Source organism: Balaenoptera borealis (genome assembly GCF_965194805.1).
Source record: "Balaenoptera borealis genome assembly, chromosome: 11".
NCBI classification, from domain to species: Eukaryota; Metazoa; Chordata; class Mammalia; order Artiodactyla; family Balaenopteridae; genus Balaenoptera; species Balaenoptera borealis.
Genome location: NC_138868.1, coordinates 48,552,514 through 48,571,033, shown reverse-complemented (window position 1 = coordinate 48,571,033; position 18,520 = coordinate 48,552,514). Strand labels below are relative to the sequence as shown.

At 47.6% G+C, this 18,520-nt stretch overlaps 1 protein-coding gene across 3 annotated transcripts in view; it reads right to left on the bottom strand.

Moving 5' to 3' along the window:
- Positions 1-18,520, bottom strand: part of CYB5R2 (cytochrome b5 reductase 2) — a 22,325-nt gene extending 3,805 nt beyond the window's left edge. For 2 of the 3 annotated variants that reach the window (XM_082341674.1, XM_082341675.1), the window contains exons 1-3: positions 18,408-18,518; positions 1,711-1,854; positions 1,386-1,458 (exon numbers count right to left, since the gene is read on the bottom strand). In XM_082341674.1, the coding sequence (XP_082197800.1) occupies positions 1,386-1,458; positions 1,711-1,854; positions 18,408-18,428 (238 nt within the window). In that variant the 5' untranslated portion in view covers positions 18,429-18,518. Of the gene's footprint in view, positions 1-1,385; positions 1,459-1,710; positions 1,855-18,407 lie in introns of all 3 variants that reach the window. The other variant, XM_082341673.1, reaches the window with a different exon arrangement.

Here is an 18,520-nt window from a genome sequence, read left to right as displayed (position 1 = left end):
TATATACGTATAACTGTGTCACTTTGCTGTACAGCATAAATTAACACAACATTGTAAATCAACTGTACTTCCATAAAATTAAAAAAAAGAAAGGACAGGCTCAATGACTCTGGCTATGCCCTGGCTGGAAGCCAGGGATACCCAGGAATAAACACCTGTGGCAGCTTCCTGCTGAGAACTCATCTGATACTGGAAACCTTAGAAAGACTCTTTCAGATGCAGCCAACCTGGGCCTGGTCTGGCAGCAACCTCAGACAAAACGGGGCTGCCCGGCTGGTCCCGCAGACCGCATCTCTAACCAGCTTCATTTCAGCAGAGCTGGCAAGCATGAGCAACCTCCGAGCCTTCACAGCAGACTCTCCCAGAAGCCTCTAAACTACCTTGTGCACTAACTGTGCACTGCCCACACCAGGGCTGAGGAGAGAGTGGGTCATGACCGTTTCTAAGAAATTCTGTTTCTCAGAGGTTTTATTCTTTAGCCTTCTTGCCAATAGGGCTGGTCTCACAAGGCAGGCAGAGGGCTGGAAGTCAGGCTGACACCCAGCTCTCACGGATGAAGAGGGAGAGAGGAAGCAGCAAGGAGGCTCAGGGGCCAGGCTGGCTGCCTAGTGGGTAATTTCATCACCTGAAGAGGCGACGTCAAGCTTCTGTCCCACGCACCCAGGCCAAGTAGGCTGTGGATGAGGACCTCCACCAGGAAGGCAAGCAGCACAGAGTTTCAGGCTGTGGGCCTAGCAGAGCGCGAAGACTGACTCAGCCATCTGCTGGTGGTACAGGTTAGAAATGGGACGACTCGGAACTCTAGGACTGCTAGGGCTCATATCCACAACGGCTCCCTCCTTTCGTGCATGAGTCTGAGGCCCCTGCTGAGATTCCACGTACTGGAGGGGAAGGGCACCAACCCCCTCCTGCCTCTCCAAACCTTCTGGGCCTTTCTCTTGACAGTAGGGGAACATCAATTCCTCCCATCCGTCCTAAGTGCACAGCACTTTACAGTTTCTGAATTTTCACATCCATCAGTCACTTAATTCTCACAACAATGCAAGTAGCAGACAGGACTGGGAAACCCCATTTCATAGACAGAGTCTCAGAGAGGTTGAGGGATTTGCTTAAGATTGCCCAGCAAGGAGCTGGCAATGGGATCTTAGACCTTCTGACTCTAGACTCAGTTCTTTTCAATGCTCATTAAGATATCGCTTTTGTGTCAGCCCCAATGGAACGATGAGAAAGGGAATGGACTGTCCCTAAGCCTATCTCCCTACCTTTTTGAGCTTATGTGGCTCAGGAAAGGTAGCAGGGCAACCTCTACACCTCAGCCGAGTTTCTGATAGGAGCAGAGTGCCCGGAAGGCCCAGGTCCTGCTGATGACACCAAACTCCACTCACCTACAGGAAGCCCGAAGGCATGGTCCGGCGAGGGCAGTCCAAAGCGGAACCTCCGAGTGTTGTAGCTGATTTGCTAATAAAACAGAAAACAGAGGCAGGCTCTGTCAGCTTTCTGGAAGCTTTGCTGGGCAGCTCAGATGCCTGGGAAAGGAGCTCCCAGCACACATACACAGACAGTGGCAGTGGGGAGCAAACTAGAGGCCATGGGATGCCCATCCCACTGCCCTGGCCTCCCCAGCCGACACATTCCCCACCGCTTTGTCTTCCTCTCCCATCACCCCCCCATCCTGCCCCTGACAGCAGAGGAGGAGGGCTGACCCATCACCTCTTTCTCAATCAAGGGCAGCAGGAACTTGGCTTCAGGGTGCTCTAAGGTGATAGGACGTCTCTTCTTTACGTTCTTGTTCTTCAGGGCCAACAGGAGCACAGTGATCCCAACAACAGTGATGGCGAGGATTAGGGACGTGTCCTACCAAACACAATGTGAGCAGGGCACCCCAGGTCCTGCCTGCCCTGGGCAAGACAGCTCTCAGGCACAGCGGCACCTGCTCCACACCAGAGGCATGTATGAAGCCGGACTGTGCCTGAAAGAAACTAGGCAGAGGTAAAGGTACTAAACTAGAAGGCAGGCTCAGCCTACGGTGGACCTGGAGGCTGGGAGGGGCCAGCTACAGATCAGACAAGGCGGGATGCTTTAAACTCCCAGTCCGATGGCTCAGGAGTGCTAATGTCACCAGGCCTTTCCTGCCCATCTGCCTCTATCCCGGCTACAGCCAAGGGTGCAAGCCCTGGCAGTCCCCTCCTTGAGGTGGAAGGGGTGAGGACGCTGCTTCTAGTACACAATTTGGAATGAAAGCCCCAACCCCCAGGGACAGAGCTAGGGAGTGGGGATTAGCTGCTGAGCTAAGAGGGATGGGGCTTGCCTCCTCCACTCCCCTCTTCCAGGTCTGGCTAGGGCAGGGGTAGGGGTGGGGTGAGTACCTCTGTTGCCAGAGCTGCTCCAGGTCTTTGCTCAAAACCCACCAACGCCCACCGTTAGCAGGAGTGAACATAAATTTTTAACTTGAAGGGTTCAGGGATAAGAAAAGGAAGCTATACACACACACAAAAGAAAAAAAAAAAAAAACAGATGGAACCAGCTGGGACCAATAGGGCAATGAATCTGACCTCCAACAGACCCTGAGTCTCATCTTACTACATTAGCATATTAAATGACACACCTATTGGTGGCCAGGACCTGACATTAAGGACCAAAAAAGGATAAAAAGGGGGTGGCACCCCAGTCCCTCAGAAAAAGCCCTGCCCCTTCCCCGTAGACTATTGCATGTGCCTCCACATAGTTCGCCTCACTCGTCCTCCCTTTGTCTTTACTCTTTAAAGTGAAACCCCTCTCACCAGCTGGGTGAGAATTTGATCTGTGAACTTAGTTCCCACTTCTCCATCCTTTGGCCACTGAATAAAGACTGTGCTGGGTCAATCTCAGCTTGGGTTTTGTTATTCGCCTACTTGAACCCAAACAGAAAAAAAACCCTCCCTTACCAAGGCAGAGAGCCTCTACTGGGCTAGGGCTGGAGCAGGGTCCATCGACTTAATTCGGTAACAAATTTTGGCGTCCAATGGGGGGCCCATTCCGTCTGGTAACTCAGGGCTTACTCGCCAACAAGGCAAGTTAAATAACTGGGCAGTTTGCCCCAATTCTGAATCCCTGGGCCAGTGAAGGCTACTAAACTAAGCCTGAGATCAAAAAGCAGCCAAGAATCAAGTGGGGTGCTCCCCAGGTTAAGACCCCCCCCAACCCCGGCACGTCTCCAAGGATACTTGCTACAGATTGGTGTAGTGTCCAGGCGATGCCCAACACAGGGGGCGCTGACCCCACTTCGGTCAATAAGGCCAATGGTGGTTGTAGGGGTTGGCTAATTAAGGGAAAGGATCCTGGCCACCTGGTTGGAGCCAGACCTCTGCCAAGAAGACTGTACTGGACGGTTGGTTGTCTGAATTGAGCCAATGCTCTGATAACAAGGGAGGCGAGATTGCACAATTGGTTGCCTGAATGGACTGGATGGGAAGCCCTCCAGGCCACCACATGGTAAGAACATCTTTGTTTTGTGTGTGTGACGTAAGTCCTAGTCTCTGTTCTTGATAAGGGTGAAACTTCAATCTCTGTTCTATGTGGTCTTGTTTGCCCTGATGTTCTTGGAAATACTTGCCACAACTGTGGGCATAGGTCGAGCACTTAAAGGCCACTAGGGCGCTCTCCACTGGAAGACTCCTGTGAAAGGATAAGTCGGTCACGGACCAGGGTAGGTGAGCACTAGGTATCCTGCCGGCTGGAAGCAAATGTCCATGTAAGTTGGCACACTGTAAAACACTCGCAGCCCTGACCCCTGCAGCACTCCTGACTCTAGGATATAGTCAAAAATCCAAGAGCACATCTTCTGTATTGGTTCGTCTTGCCCTAACTTGCCATCCCGGGGCAGGGTATATGGCTCTGTTGGGTAGGTCTCTCCCCATTACCCTCAATCACAGATCCCTAGGAATCCTTCCTCTGAGACATAAACCCTTTAAAAATCTTATTTTTGCCAGATTTCCGGAAAATCACCGTCTGGCCAGAGAAGGAAGAAGAGGACACCCAAATCATCCAAAGTCCTTGGGTCCTTGTAGCTGAGAGTATAGAGAACTGGACACATTCCAAATGGGCATTCGGCCTCCCTGCTAGATTGCCTGTAACCAAGCAGGGTCAAGCCCTTTTTGAACAAGTCTCCTTGACTGCCAGAGAGGCTCTCCGAGCAATTTATCTGATTAGAGAACACTTATTTCCCATTCCTCCTTTACCCTATCTCCGAGGACTGCTTGCTGAAAGCACTCACGTACATTGGGTATCTCCTACAGTCCCACAGTAGGCCTGGAAACGTCTACTTGCTAACTTAGAGGGGATTTTATAACTAGGGCCCTCTGAGACAGCATCTCCCCTTCCAGCCCCTGTGAAGGCTGGTTCAGATTTCAGTTACAGTGCCTAGACAACTTGGCGTGGGCCAGATCCTGTGGGATCGGTGTTGCTACCAACCCTAAGAAGAGGCCACTGGGAAGCTGGAAACAGACCAGAAATAAGGACTCCCTACTATGGGTAACCAAGCCTCTGTCCTGGTGAAATTGCTGCTAGGGTGCATTCTCCACAACTGGAAATTCTTCGAGTACTGGCCACTACCAAAGAGACAGCTTATTTTCTTTTGCAACACCATGTAGCCCCAATATAAACTGGCAGATGGAGAAAGTTGGCCAACTAATGGCTCACTAAATTATAATACTATTTTTCAATTGGATCTCTATTGCCAGTATTTAAAAAAATGAGATGAGATCCCCATGTACAATGTTTTATGGCACTTAGCCAAAACAAGGGCCTCCATAAAAAATGCAAGGCTAGTTCAAATCTCATTCTCTCTCGGTTTTCCTCCCTCGGGAACTAGTCCAATGCACGCCCACAGAGTTCAGTACCAGAACTCTGAATCAATAAGCTATTCCCCCTTTGGGAGGTCCCCAATGGAGAGGTGGGGGCTGACCACCATGTATGTACCCCTCTCTTTCTCAGATCTATACAGCTAGAAGGATCAATCCCAGGGTTTATAGGAAGACCCCCGAGGGAGTCCTTAATTTAGTCTGGGAAATATTCCACTCTCATTTCCCCACTTGGGTGGATGTCCAAACCCTCCTAAAATATCTTATTCTCTGGGGAAGAAAAGGCACTGATTATAACTAATGCAAGGGAGAAAGTGGATAAGACCAATCAAAATTATGCAGGGCACAGCTTGGAGCCCCAGTCATTCCCAACACGGACCCTGGGTGGGATCATCAAGAGGAAAACAGTTGGCAGAACCTCACACATTTCAGGGATTTGATTCTTAAGGGCTTAGTCAGCGGGGAAGAAACCCATAAATTGAACTAGGGTACTGGGAGTCATCCAGGGACCGGAGGAAAATCCCTCAGCCTTCTTTGAGTGCCTAAGGGAGTGTCTCCAAGTGTATGCAAATATAATCTGAAGCCATTGGAAGGGCAGGCCATTCTTAAGTCCCAGAGCGCCCCAGACATTGTGAGAAAATTACAAAAGTTGGGGAGAGGGCCCACCATGCCCACTTCCCGGCTGGTGGAATCAGCACTTCGGGTGTTCAACAACCGGGATCTGGAGGCGAATGCAAAGGAAGATAAACCTCCCAGGAATGACTGCCCCCCAAGGGACCCTGTGACATTGATGAGTCGCCCTGCGTTTCGAAGACCATGCCCACCGTGGAGAGAAGGGCTTAAAACCAATCAGTGTGCAAACTGCATGGAGGAGGGTCACTGGAAGGGAGAATGCCCCAAATGTCTCGGAAGGAAACTAGGTGGACCACTGTGTCCTGGCCCAACCTCACTGGTTGCACACATAAAAAAAGAAGAGAACTGAAGGGGCCTAGGTGCTCCTCAGAGCACCCTGGAAATTACCCCTGAGGAGCCTCAGCTGACCCTGACCATAGCGGGTAAAAAGGTTGACTTTTTAGTTGACACAGGGGCAACCTTCTTGGTCTTGAACACTTGACAAGGCAAAATGACCAAAGATAAATGTAAGATCATGGGAGTGGAAGGGAAGCCACAGGAGTGCAATTTTATAGAGCCCCTTGAGTGCGCTTTGGAAGGAAAAATGTTATCTCACTCTTTCTTATATAGCCCGGAATGCCCAATTCCTCTAATAGAAAGAGACTTACTATATAAATTGGGAGCTACAACTTATCTCAGAGACAAAAACCTTATCATTGAAATACCCAAGACCACCTTCCATTCTGTAGCCCTAGTGCTACTGCCCTCTGCCAATAATAATGGCCCAATTAACCTTGAGGGGATTAACCCCTCAGTATGGGCCCACGACAGAGCCCATACTGTTGGCAGAGCCAGGAGGGCACCACCAGTCATAGTCAAGCTGTGACCCAACTACAATCACCCAAGTAAAAAGCAATACCCCTTAAACCAAAGAAGCCCTAGTGGGCATTAAGCCTGTAATAGAAAGCTACTCAAACAAGGGCTTCTTAGATCCTGTCAGTCCCCTTGCAACACTCCTATTCTTCCGGTAAAAAAAACCAAATGGGAAATATCGGCTAGTTCAGGACCTCCAAGCAGTAAATGAAGCTACGGAGGAAATTCACTCCTGGTGCCCAACCCGTACACATTACTCTCTACCCCAAACCCTGAGAGGATCTGGAATTCAGTGTTAGACTTAAAAGATGCCTTCTTTTGTGTGTCCTTAGCCCCAGAATCTCAATAGATTTTTGTATTTGAATGGCAGGATCCCTACAGCTCTAGAAAACAATCATTGTGCTGGAAGGTTCTGCCCCAGGGATTTAAAAACTGCCCCACCCTTTTCATAAAGGTTTCTGCTAAAGACCTTAGTGATCTTGAGTTAGAACAGCGAACTATACTTAAATATGTGGACGACATTCTAATCGCCAGCTCCACCAAAGAGCTTTCTGACCATAACACAGTTAGCACCTTATATCATCTGGCTGAGAGAGGATATAAAGTTTCAAAGCAAAAAGCCCAGATCTCCCTCCAGTGGGTAGAATACTTGGGATTTATAATAGAAAAGGGGCACATGTTACAGCAAAAATAGAAATGAGATTTTTCTGATAAACAAGGAAAATAAGCAACAATGAACAGGCTGGGGAAACAGCATAAACAGGCCTGAAAGAGTTAAGCAATCTTGGTTATCCTTTAGCTGTTACTACAAACAAACACTTGTAGCTAGACTTGTCCTTCACAAAGCTAAACAAAGCTAATTACTCTCTGATTCCATATGAATTGTACCCTGCACCTGGCATTTACTCTCTGCATCCTCTGGTAGCAAATCACCCCTTGTAGCTGTTTACATTTCAGAAAGAAGGTCGCAGGCCGATAACCCAGAGATGAATGGACCCAATTACCAGGCTGCCTGATAGCAGCAGTGACTGTTTTAAAATATTGCAAGAAGAAGAAGAATGCAAGACCTTCACCACTTTGTTCCTTATCACTTATCCTGGACTGCAAGTTCCACCTATAAGACCCCCTGCAATTCCCCAAGACACGGGGGGCACAGTTCTTGAGGTGCTAGCCTACTGTGTCTTCCCTTCTTCCTGGCAGAAAAATAAAGCCATCTCTCTCTTCCTCCAAAATCTCTGCCTCTGTATTTCTGTTCGGCATTGGTGCACAGGAAAGCTGAAATTTCGGCAACACATAGGGCACTCACTATCTAAGGAGAAGAAGGAATTGGCTTGCCAGATGGCACCCTCTAGTATGAGAAAACAGCTCTGGGGGTTCCTAGGGATGGTCGGGTTCTGCTGTATATAGATCGCCAACTTTGGCTTAGGTGCTAAGCCTTTGTATGAACAATTAAAGGGAAGGACCCTGAACCTTTTGAGTGGACCCCCAATTGTGACCGGGCATTCCTGGAACTGAAAAACCACCTCATAAGAGCCCCCGCATTAGCCTTACCCAACCTGAGCTGTCCCCTCCATCTATATATACGAGAGAGGAGAAACTGCCCTGGGGGTGTTCACACAAAAACTGGGACCTCTGACTCAGGTTGTAATCTATTTTTCTAAACAATTGGACCAAACCCCTAAAGGATGGCACCTATGCTTACAGGCTGTAGCTACTACTTCTCAGCTTCTCAAAGAAGCTAACAACTTAACTTTTGGACAGCCCCTGACTATCTAGACCAGCGGTCCCCAACCTTTTTGGTACCAGGGACGGGTTTCATGGAAGACAATTTTTCCACAGACCGTGGGGTGGGGGGGGGGATGGTTTCAGGATGTTTCAAGTGCATTACATTTATTGTGCACTTCATTTCTATTATTATTACATTGTAATATATAATGAAATAATTATACAACTCACCGTAACGCAGAATCAGTGGGAGCCCTGAGCCTGTTTTCCTGCAACTACATGGTCCCATCTGGGGTGATGGGAGACAGTGCCATCCGCAGCGTGTTGCTTATGTCCAGTCTACTCGGTAATCTCGTTTTGGTTGCTGTCACTGCAGAAAACCCTGCTTCACAAAGACAGGATGTTGGAAATGCAGGCAGGCTTTTCAGTGCTTTTGTGGCAATCTCAGAATATTCCGCCTTGACTTTCATCCAAAACGTATGGAGATTTGAAGTTGTCTCAAACATACTTTTAAGGGCACCGTCATTTGCGATCTCAAGCAGTTGATTCTCTTCTAGCTCGGACAAAGTCGATTCACCTGGCTTATTTACAGATGGGTTGCGGATCCATTCCTTCCCAGTTCAGGGGTCTTTTGTGGTTGGGAAGTAATGCTCAAACTCTTTTGAAAGCTGATATAGGTGATCATGCACCAGCTGGGAGAAAGAAGGCCCTGGCTTAGTCTCTTTCAAAATATCTGTTAATGTTTGAAACATGTCAAAAATCCCAATGTTCACTCGTCACCCCCATAATTCCAGTTTGACTTTGAATGCAGCCACTTTATCTGTCAACTTGAACACAGTTGTCATTCTCCCCTGAAATGACAGATTGAGTTCACTGAGCAGGTTGAATATGTCACACAAGTAAGCAAGTTTTGCGACCCATTCTGTGGCACTGAAATGTGCTGCCGGTGGTGACTGTTTTTCTAAAAGAAATCTCTGGAGTGGCTCTCTTAACTCAAAAACTCTGGCCAGTGATCTACCTTTAGAAAGCCGTATCACTTCTGTGTATGAGAGAATACGTGTGTGCTCTGCGTCCATCTCCTCACAGAGCTGTGCAATCAGATGTGAGTTAAGGGTATGTACTTTAATGTGGGTGATAATTTTAATCACATCCTGCAAAACGTTGTTAAGTTCAGGTGACATTTTTCGGCTAGCCAGCATTTCTCTATGGATGACACAGTGTGTAGACTCACATTCAGAAGTGACTACTTTGACCCGAGTAGTGAAACCAGAAAGCCGTCCAGTCATGGCAGCCGCTCCGTCCGTGCATATACCGACACAAAATGACCAATTCAGTTTTCCTGATATGTACTCATTCAAAGACTTGAATAGTTCTGCAGCTGTGGTATTGGTTGGCAACAAAAGTGCACACAACATATCCTCATGCACATCCTCCTGAAAAATATATCGCACAAAAACAAGCATTGTTGCCTTGCTGTCAACATCGGTAGATTTGTCAACCTGGATTACGTACATGGTGACTCATTAATCCTCTCTAACAATTGTGCCTCAATATCCTCTGCTATTTCATCAATTCATCTAGTTATGGTGCTAGTGAAAGAGGAACACGTGCCACCATTTGAACTGCAGCCTCTACTAAAAGTTCACAACAAATGTCCTTAGCAGCAGGCAGGATCAACTCTTCACCGATAGTAAAGGGCTTCTTAGGTGTATCAATGCTGTTAGCCACTAAGAATGATGGTCTCAGTGCAGACACATTTGATGAAGTGGTGGCCTTCAATAATTGCTTCTGTTCTTTGTGTTCACATTTTTTTCTTTTGAAAAACTCCAAATGCTTGTCTTTCCATGCAGGGTGCTTGGTCTCCATGTGGTGAAGCAGTTTTGGAGGTTTCATGGCTTCGTTGGATGGCCAGTCGCCACATATTATACAAAGGGGTCTTGGAGAATGTGAATCACCTGCTGCAATGAACCCGTAATTTAAGTAGAACTCTTGGTATTTTCTTTTAAATGCAGCTGTCTTTTTGTTGGCAGTCTTAGAGTGCTATCTCATTATTGGGTCTTTCCCCCTTTTCAAAGAAGTTTTCCAGCAACATTTGTTCTTTACTCATTATGGCTACTGTTAGCTTGTGGGCTTACCAAAACTGTGACTGAGACAGTGTGGGAAAGAGGCGCAGACAGAAGTGGTAAATAAAATAATGGGCAGGCCACGTGCAGACTAAATTAAGTGTCGCATTCTGACTTAAAGCCTGCCACCAGATGCAGCTTGTCACTTGACACTCACTGATAGGGTTTTTTTTTTTTTTTAAGTATTTGTTTATTTATTTATGGCTGCGTTGGGTCTTCATTTCTGTGCGAGGGCTTTCTCTAGTTGTGGCAAGCGGGGGCCACTCTTCATCGTGGTGCGTGGGCCTCTCACTATCACGGCCTCTCTTGTTGCAGAGCACAGGCTTCAGACGCGCAGGCTCAGCAATTGTGGCTCAAGGGCCCAGTTGCTCTGCGGCATGTGGGATCTTCCCAGACCAGGGCTCGAACCCGTGTGCCCTGCATTGGCAGGCAGACTCTCAACCACTGCGCCACCAGGGAAGCCCCACTGATAGGGTTTTGATATGAGTCTGCAAGCAAATAATTATTATGGTCTCCGTGAAGTCAAACCTCTCCGCTAATGATAATCTGTATTTGCAGCCGCTCCCCAGCACTAGCATCACTGCCTCAGCTCCACCTCAGATCATCCGGCATTAGATTCTCGTAAGGAGCGTGCAACCTAGATCCCTCGCATGCGCAGTTCACAGTAGGGTTTGCACTCCTATGAGAATCTAATGCTGCGCCTGATCTGACAGGAGGTGGAGCTCAGGCAGTAATGCGAGCGATGGGGAGCGGCTGTAAATACAGATGAAGCTTTGCTCGTGCACCTGTCGCTCACCTCCTGCTGTGTGGCCCGATTCCGGTCCATGGTCTGGGGGTTAGGGACCCCTGATCTAGACCTCCCATTGCCTCCGAGCCCTCATTAAGGAAAGCGGGGGCAGGTATCCCCTACTTCTGAGGCAGGGGATAGATGGGCCCCAGGCTGAGCAGCTGAAATTTGTCTCCTGAGGACAGACACTTCAAGATAAAGACAATGGCAGGAGCAGAGAGGTGCTAAGCCCTGCTTGGGTAAAAAGATAAGGAGGTTACATACTTCTCGTTCTTGAGGTCAAGAAGACCTCCCAAACTACACATGAGCAGAAATGATCCTCAGGGGTCAGGGAAGGGAAGGGATGCTAACCCATAATATGTCCTGCCAACCTCCCAGAAACCCTCACACTGGAATCCATCTTGGCTAAAAGATGTGAGCACGCATGGGGGAGAGCCTGAGTCAGATCAGATATGGGAACGAAGCAAGATGACTGGCCAGAGGAAAACAAAGACCCATAAAACTGATGCTATATAAGCAATTTAAGACACCCCCAAAGCGTGACTCTCTCTCTGAACCCACCCGTGTGTCCTTTTCACATGTACTCTGCTTCTAATAAATGCTTTACCCACTTCACTACCTTCTGTCTCTCTGCTAAATTCTTTTTTTAAATTATTTTTTAATGTTTATTTATTTTTTATTAGTCATCCATTTTATACACATCAATGTATACATGTCAGTCCCAATCTCCCAATTCATCACACCACAACCCCCACCCCCCGCCGCTTTCCCCCCTTGGTGTCCATACATTTCTTCTCTACTTCTGTGTCTCAATTTCTGCTCTGTAAACCGATTCATCTGTACCATTTTCTAGGTTCCACATATATGCATTAATATACGATATTTGTTTTTCTCTTTCTGACTTACTTCACTCTGTATGACAGTCTCTAGATGCATCCACGTCTCCACAAATGACCCAATTTCGTTCCTTTTTATGGCTGAGTAATATTCCATTGTATATATGTACCACCACTTCTTTATCCATTCGTCTGTTGATGGGCATTTAGGTTGCTTCCATGTCCTGGCTATTGTAAATAGTGCTGCAATGAACATTGGGGTGCATGTGTCTTTTTGAATTATGGTTTCCTCTGGGTATATGCCCAGTAGTGGGATTGCTGGGTCATATGGTAATTCTATTTTTAGTTCTTTAAGGAACCTCCATACTGTTCTCCATAGTGGCTGTATCAATTTACATTCCCACCAACAGTGCAAGAGGGTTCCCTTTTCTCCACACCCTCTCCAGCATTTGTTGTTTGTAGATTTTCTGATGATGCCCATTCTGACTGGTGTGAGGTGATACCTCATTGTAGTTTTGATTTGCATTTCTCTAATAATTAGTGATGTTGAGCAGCTTTTCATGTGCTTCTTGGCCATCTGTATGTCTTCTTTGGAGAAATGTCTATTTAGGTCTTCTGCCCATTTTTGGATTGGGTTGTTTGTTTTTTTTAATATTGAGCTGCATGAGCTGTTTATATATTTTGGAGATTAATCCTTTGTCCGATGATTCATTTGCAAATATGTTCTCCCATTCTGGGGGTTGTCTTTTCGTCTTGTTTATGGTTTCCTTTGCTGTGCAAAAGCTTTGAAGTTTCATTAGGTCCCATTTGTTTATATGTTTTTATTTCCATTTCTCTAGGAGGTGGATCAAAAAAGATCTTGCTGTGATTTATGTCAAAGAGTGTTCTTCCTATGTTTTCCTCTAAGAGTTTTATAGTGCCCGGTCTTACATTTTGGTCTCTAATCCATTTTGAGTTTATTTTTGTGTATGGTGTTAGGGAGTGTTCTAATTTCATTCTTTTACATGTAGCTGTCCAGTTTTCCCAGCACCACTTATTGAAGAGACTGTCTTTTTCTCCATTGTATATCCTTGCCCCCTTTGTCATAGACTAGTTGACCATAGGTGCGTGGGTTTATCTCTGGGCTTTCTATCTTGTTCCATTGATCTATATTTCTGTTTTTGTGCCAGTACCATATTGTCTTGATTACATCTCTGCTAAATTCTTTTTTCAAAGAAGACAAGGACCGAGGTCCCATTTCAGGCCTGATGGCCCTCGTGGTCTAGTGGCTAGGATTTGGAGCTTTCACTGTTGCAACCCAGGTTCAATCCCCAGTTGGGGAACTAAGATCCCACTTCAAGCCACCGCACTCCACACCCCCCACTCGCCAACACCCATCAAACCCTCCAAGTCCAAGCCATGCTTCTAGACAACCCATCTGTGACTCTGAGGCTCTGTAATGTCCTTAACCTTGCCTCCTTGCTACCTCAGACAGGTCCAAAATTAACTCATCATTGTGAGGAAGTTCGGGAACAGGTTTAATGCAGCAAGCCTGACTTAAAGATCTCCCCTAGACAGAATGCAGAATTGGAATGGTTCACTGCTGGGAGCAGCTTTATGAAAGATGGAAAATGAAAGGCAGGATATGCTGTAGTTTCCATCACTGAAGTGGTAGAAGCTAAAGCCTTACCCTCTGGCTGCTCTGTTCAAAGGGCTGAATTAATTGCCCTAATCAGAGCACTAGAACTGGGAAAAGGGAAAGTTGTCAATATCAACACTGACTCTAAATATGCCTATTCAATCCTATGCACCCATGGGGCCATGACACCCATGGGGCCACCTGAAAGGAGAAGGGAATCCTGACCTCAGGAAATAAACAAATAAAAAGGGGGCGGGGCGGATTATACAGATGCTGAAGGCTATACTCCTATAGCAGTTATTCACTGTAAAGACCATCAAAAGAGAGAAGCAGAAATAATAAAAGGAAATAACAGGGCAGATATGGCAGCTAAACAAGCAACAGAGGGTGGGGACAGACCTCAAATGGCACTGCTATCAGCTCCCCAGACCCTAACTCCTACACTCCCATATCCACTCCAGAAGAAAGAGAAAAGGCTTTGAGATGGCGCTATTTTAAAAGCCCAGAATAACTAGGATGGATGGCTAATGATCATGGGCAGCTGCTCTTCCTGTCAGCTATTGTACTCCAAGCCGTCTGGGAAGCTTACCAGAGCACACATTATGGGCAGGAGACACTATATCAATGGCTCATCAAATCCATGACTACTCCTGAAACAGGTGGTTGAAGCTTGCCCTATCTACCTCCAGAATAACCCCAACACTCACCCCCACAGGTCAAGGGAGTGACCCCCACCTAGTATAGATGCACATATCTAGGTCAGAACTGGCAAAGTGAATTTACAGTAAAGCCCTGGGCACAAGGAAATTTTAGGTATTTGTTGGGTCTGACTGACACCTTCTCCGGCTGGATGGAGGCATTTCCCACCCCAACACAGACCACCTTGGAGGTCTCTAAGGCCCTGCTCAAGGAACCGATCCCTCAGTTTGGGCTCCCTAAATCCACTCAAAGTGACAATGAGCCCACCTTTATTTCTCAAACTACTAAAGGAGTCTCAAGAGCCCTAGGAATTAAATAGAGTTTGCACTCTGCTTTGGAGACCACAATCCTCAGGGAAAGCAGAAAGAAGAAATCAAACTCTCAAAAGAAATTTTGCCAAATTATGTCAAGAGACTCATCAACCCTGGATCTCCCTTCTCCCCAGAGCACTTCTAAGAATGCGAACAGCCTCTAAAGGAAAGCTCAGATTAGGTCCATATGAGATAATGTATGGGAGGCCCATTCCTGAAGGAGCCAGCTACAAGGCCAACCTTAGGGATATGGACTGACTGAAATATGCCGTACAGACAGGGAAAATAATCAAGGTTTACACGCTGACGGGAATCAGGAATTGCCATCCCCTTCTGACATGATTTTACATCCTTTGTTCCCTCGGGGTTGGGTTTATTTGAAAACCTGGATGGCTAGGAATCCACAAGATCAGTTAGACCCCAAGAGGATAGGACCTTATCTAGTAATCTTGACTACTCTATCTGCCTTAAAATTACAGGGCGTTACTCCATGGGCCAACCATATCAGAGTGAAGACAGCCTGAGGAAGAAGTTACTGAGCCACACACTCAATACACCTGTGAACGTGTCAAAGACCTTAAGTTACTTTTCAAAAGGACAAACTTACCAATAAATAAGTAATGTGATGGATAGGCTCAGTAGTTGGCCTTTTCATTGCTATTGCCTTACTTGGCTTCTGCTGTTTTGCCAAAACCCTCCCTCTGGCAAACATCTCCTCTGTCCATTCTGGATATAGGCATATTAATATTGGAAGCAGGATGAATGGCTATTGTTGTTTATTCTTCTCAACTCTCTCTGTCCTATCTCTTACAACTGTCCATGCAAAATGGGAATTCAATGCAATAGTAAATCTCTCAAGAATTATAGTCCTTGGACAAAATCTATCCCCACCCCCACCCTCAAAGTGACACCTATGGATTAAAGGTACAGTAAGTCCCCTACATACAAACCTTCAAGTTGTAAACTTTCAAAGATGTGAACGTGCATCTGGTTCCAGCAAGGAACCAGAACCTGTGCCATCAACGTCGGGCGTGAGTGAAATGGCAGCTTGCCCTCCATCTCCTATTGCTGATTATCCTTCAGCTCTACCATCTCCCACCTCCTCTCCCTCTTCCATTCAGTAACTCTTCTTGCCTGTTCACTCGATGCCAGCCCCTGTATGCCAGCTGTTGTACTGTACTACTGTACTTTTCAAGGTACTATAAGATTAAAAATGTTTTTATTTTTTGTGTTTGTTTTTTATGTATTAGTTGTGTGAAAAGTATTATAAACCTCTTACAGTACAGTACTATATAGCCGATTGTGTTAGTTGGATACCTAGGCTAACTTTGTTGGACTTACGAACAAATTGTACTTACGAACGCACTCTCGGAACTGAATTCATTCATATGTAGGGGACTTACTGTATTACATTTTACCCCTAAGAATGACAACCTCACTCTCACCTTGGCTAACTGTTCTGCTAAACCTATCCCTCTTGAAGTTCATATCCCATCCCTAACTCTGCTTTCCTGCTTGGATCTCACCCCTTCCATTAACATTTCTAATGAACACAAAGCACTCACTCTGAAGAGCCATCTTGCTGCCGCTGCTCCTATCAAACGCCCCTACCAAAGGGAGGCACTTACAATAACACCCTGGGGCTGCTCTGGACTCCAATCAATTCTTCTTCCATTACCCCACAATTTAAGTGCCCCAGGATTGACTCCTACAGAAATCTCACCCATTGGTGCCCTCTGGACTGATTTGATGGATACACACAAGGACCAGGTGGGAGATGTATTTATTGGGGAGGAAAAATGCCAGTTGTCTGGCATTTAGTATATGGCCCTCCTAAGGCCAGGGGAAAAGCCAATAGCCAAGACTCCCCCAGTAACCCCCTCTATGCAGGTGGGCCTCTCTCCCCACACTGCAAAGGCACCCCCTCTTGGGCTATCCCTCTTGGGCTATCCACTTACAGAGGTGGTTTAACTCAGAAGTGCGTAAGGCATGGGCTCCCCCTGCGTATCTGTTCCTTGGTGGCCTGCGAATAAACCAACTGCCCCATCAGAACAACCCCAACTCCTCCTTCCCTTCTCTGAGATGGGCTCTAGCCTATGAGTGTTCAGATAATGCCCAGTTTTTGGGACAAAGCACGCTAGGCCAGCTAAGTTCTCGGAACCTAGGCATAACCATTCATAACGTCACCTAGTCCTGAGATAAAAGGGCAATAGGACTCATTCTGGTAGGAGGAGGGATTGCTCTCAGACTGGGGGGAGGGTGTCACATACCATGAAATTACTTTACAAAAATCTCATGTGGGCCCTTGAGTACTTGTCTAAAAATCCGGGGAATGCCTTACAAGGACTCCGTACTTCTCTGGACTCACTAGTACATGTTGTTCTCGATAACAGGCTAGCTCTTGACTATCTCCTGGCTGAGCAAGGAGGCATATGCACAGTTATTAACAAAACCTGCTGCATGTATGTCAGTAACTCTGGCCAGATTGAGGTAAACATAAAAAAGATATATGAACAAGCTCAACGGTTATATAGATATAACACACGAGGTCCAGAGCCCAGCTCCATCTGGAATATGGTCAAACAGAGCCTCCCCAGCTGAACTTGATTTCTTCCATTTCTTGGCCTACTAACTGCTATTATCCTCCTGCTTATCTTCAGGCCTTGCCTCCTTAGCTGCCTTATCAACTTTGTTAGTAAACAGCTTGAAGCCATCAAACTTCTCATGATACTAACACAAGGGTACTTGCCACTGGGCCTGCAGCCTGGCCACAATCAGACTTATTTTAGGCTAGTCAGGGAACAGTTCTGCTCCTCTAATCCAGGGAAAAACTATGCTCAGGTTAAGCAGGAAGCAGCTTCAGAAGTCAGACCTTCCCCCTTCAAGAATGAGGAGCAGTAACAAGGAAAGGGGCGATTTTGTTGCCAGAGCTGCTGGAGATATTTGCTCAAAACCCATCAACCCCCCCACCTTTAGCAGGACTTCCTTGCTCAAAACCCATCAACCCCCCACCTTTAGCAGGAGTGAACATAAATTTTTAAGGTAAAGGGTGCAGAGATAAGAAAGGAAACTACACACAAAAAAAGAAAAACCCAGATGGAACCAGCTGGGACCAAGATGGCAATGAATCTGACCTCCAACAGACCCTGAGTCTCATTATACACTGATTTCATTACATTAACATACTAAATGACACACCTACCGGAGGCCAAGACCAGACATTAAAGACCAAAAAAGGATAAAAAGGGGAGGGCACCCAGTCCCTCAGAAAAAGCCCTGCCCCTTCCCGGTAGGCTACTGCATGTGCCTCCACATAGTTCGCCTCATTCCTCCTCGCTTTGTTTTTACTCTCTAAAATTAAATCCCTCCCGCCAGGTGGGCGAGGAGTTGAACTGTGAACTTAGTTCCCACGTCCCCATTCTTCGGCCCCTGAATAAAGCTTGTGCCTTATACTCGCCTGCTCAAACCCAAATGGAAAAAGAGCTCTCCTGCCACCGGCTAGGGCCCGGGTAGGGTCCAAACGACGTAATTCGGTAGCACCTCTGAGTACTCCATTACCTTGGCGCCTCGGGACACACCAACACCTTGGGAAGCAGGGCAATGAGGCCTGGACACTCACCGGCCAGCGGCTCCGCAGGGCTCCCGCATCCGCCCCCCAGCCCGCCACCTCGCCTGCAAGGCGGGCCTGCTCAACTCCCCACGCCCGCCAGCCCGGAGCAGATCTGGGAAAGGTCCGCCCGGCCCTCTTCTCACGCCAGGCGCCAGCCCCCAGCCCGCACCAGACCTCCTCCGGCTCCGCCCGGCCCCCCGCCCCTCGCGGGCCCGCCCCGGGCAGACACCGGCTCCCGGCCCTCTCCCCCGGCCTGCCCAGGTCCCCGGGCCCCGGCGGACTCCGCCCGGCTCCTGCCCGCCTCCTCGTCTCCTGCCCGCCCCCTTGTCTCCGGCTTCTTTCCGCCGGGCCGTCTAGCGGCCGCCGGGAACTCACCCGGACCCAGACGCCGAACATGTCGTCGAAGTGGCGCTGTTTAGGAGGCCAGGAAGACGCCGAGGACGGGGGCTAGGCCGGGAAACGCGCGCCCAGGACGCGCGGCACCTCCT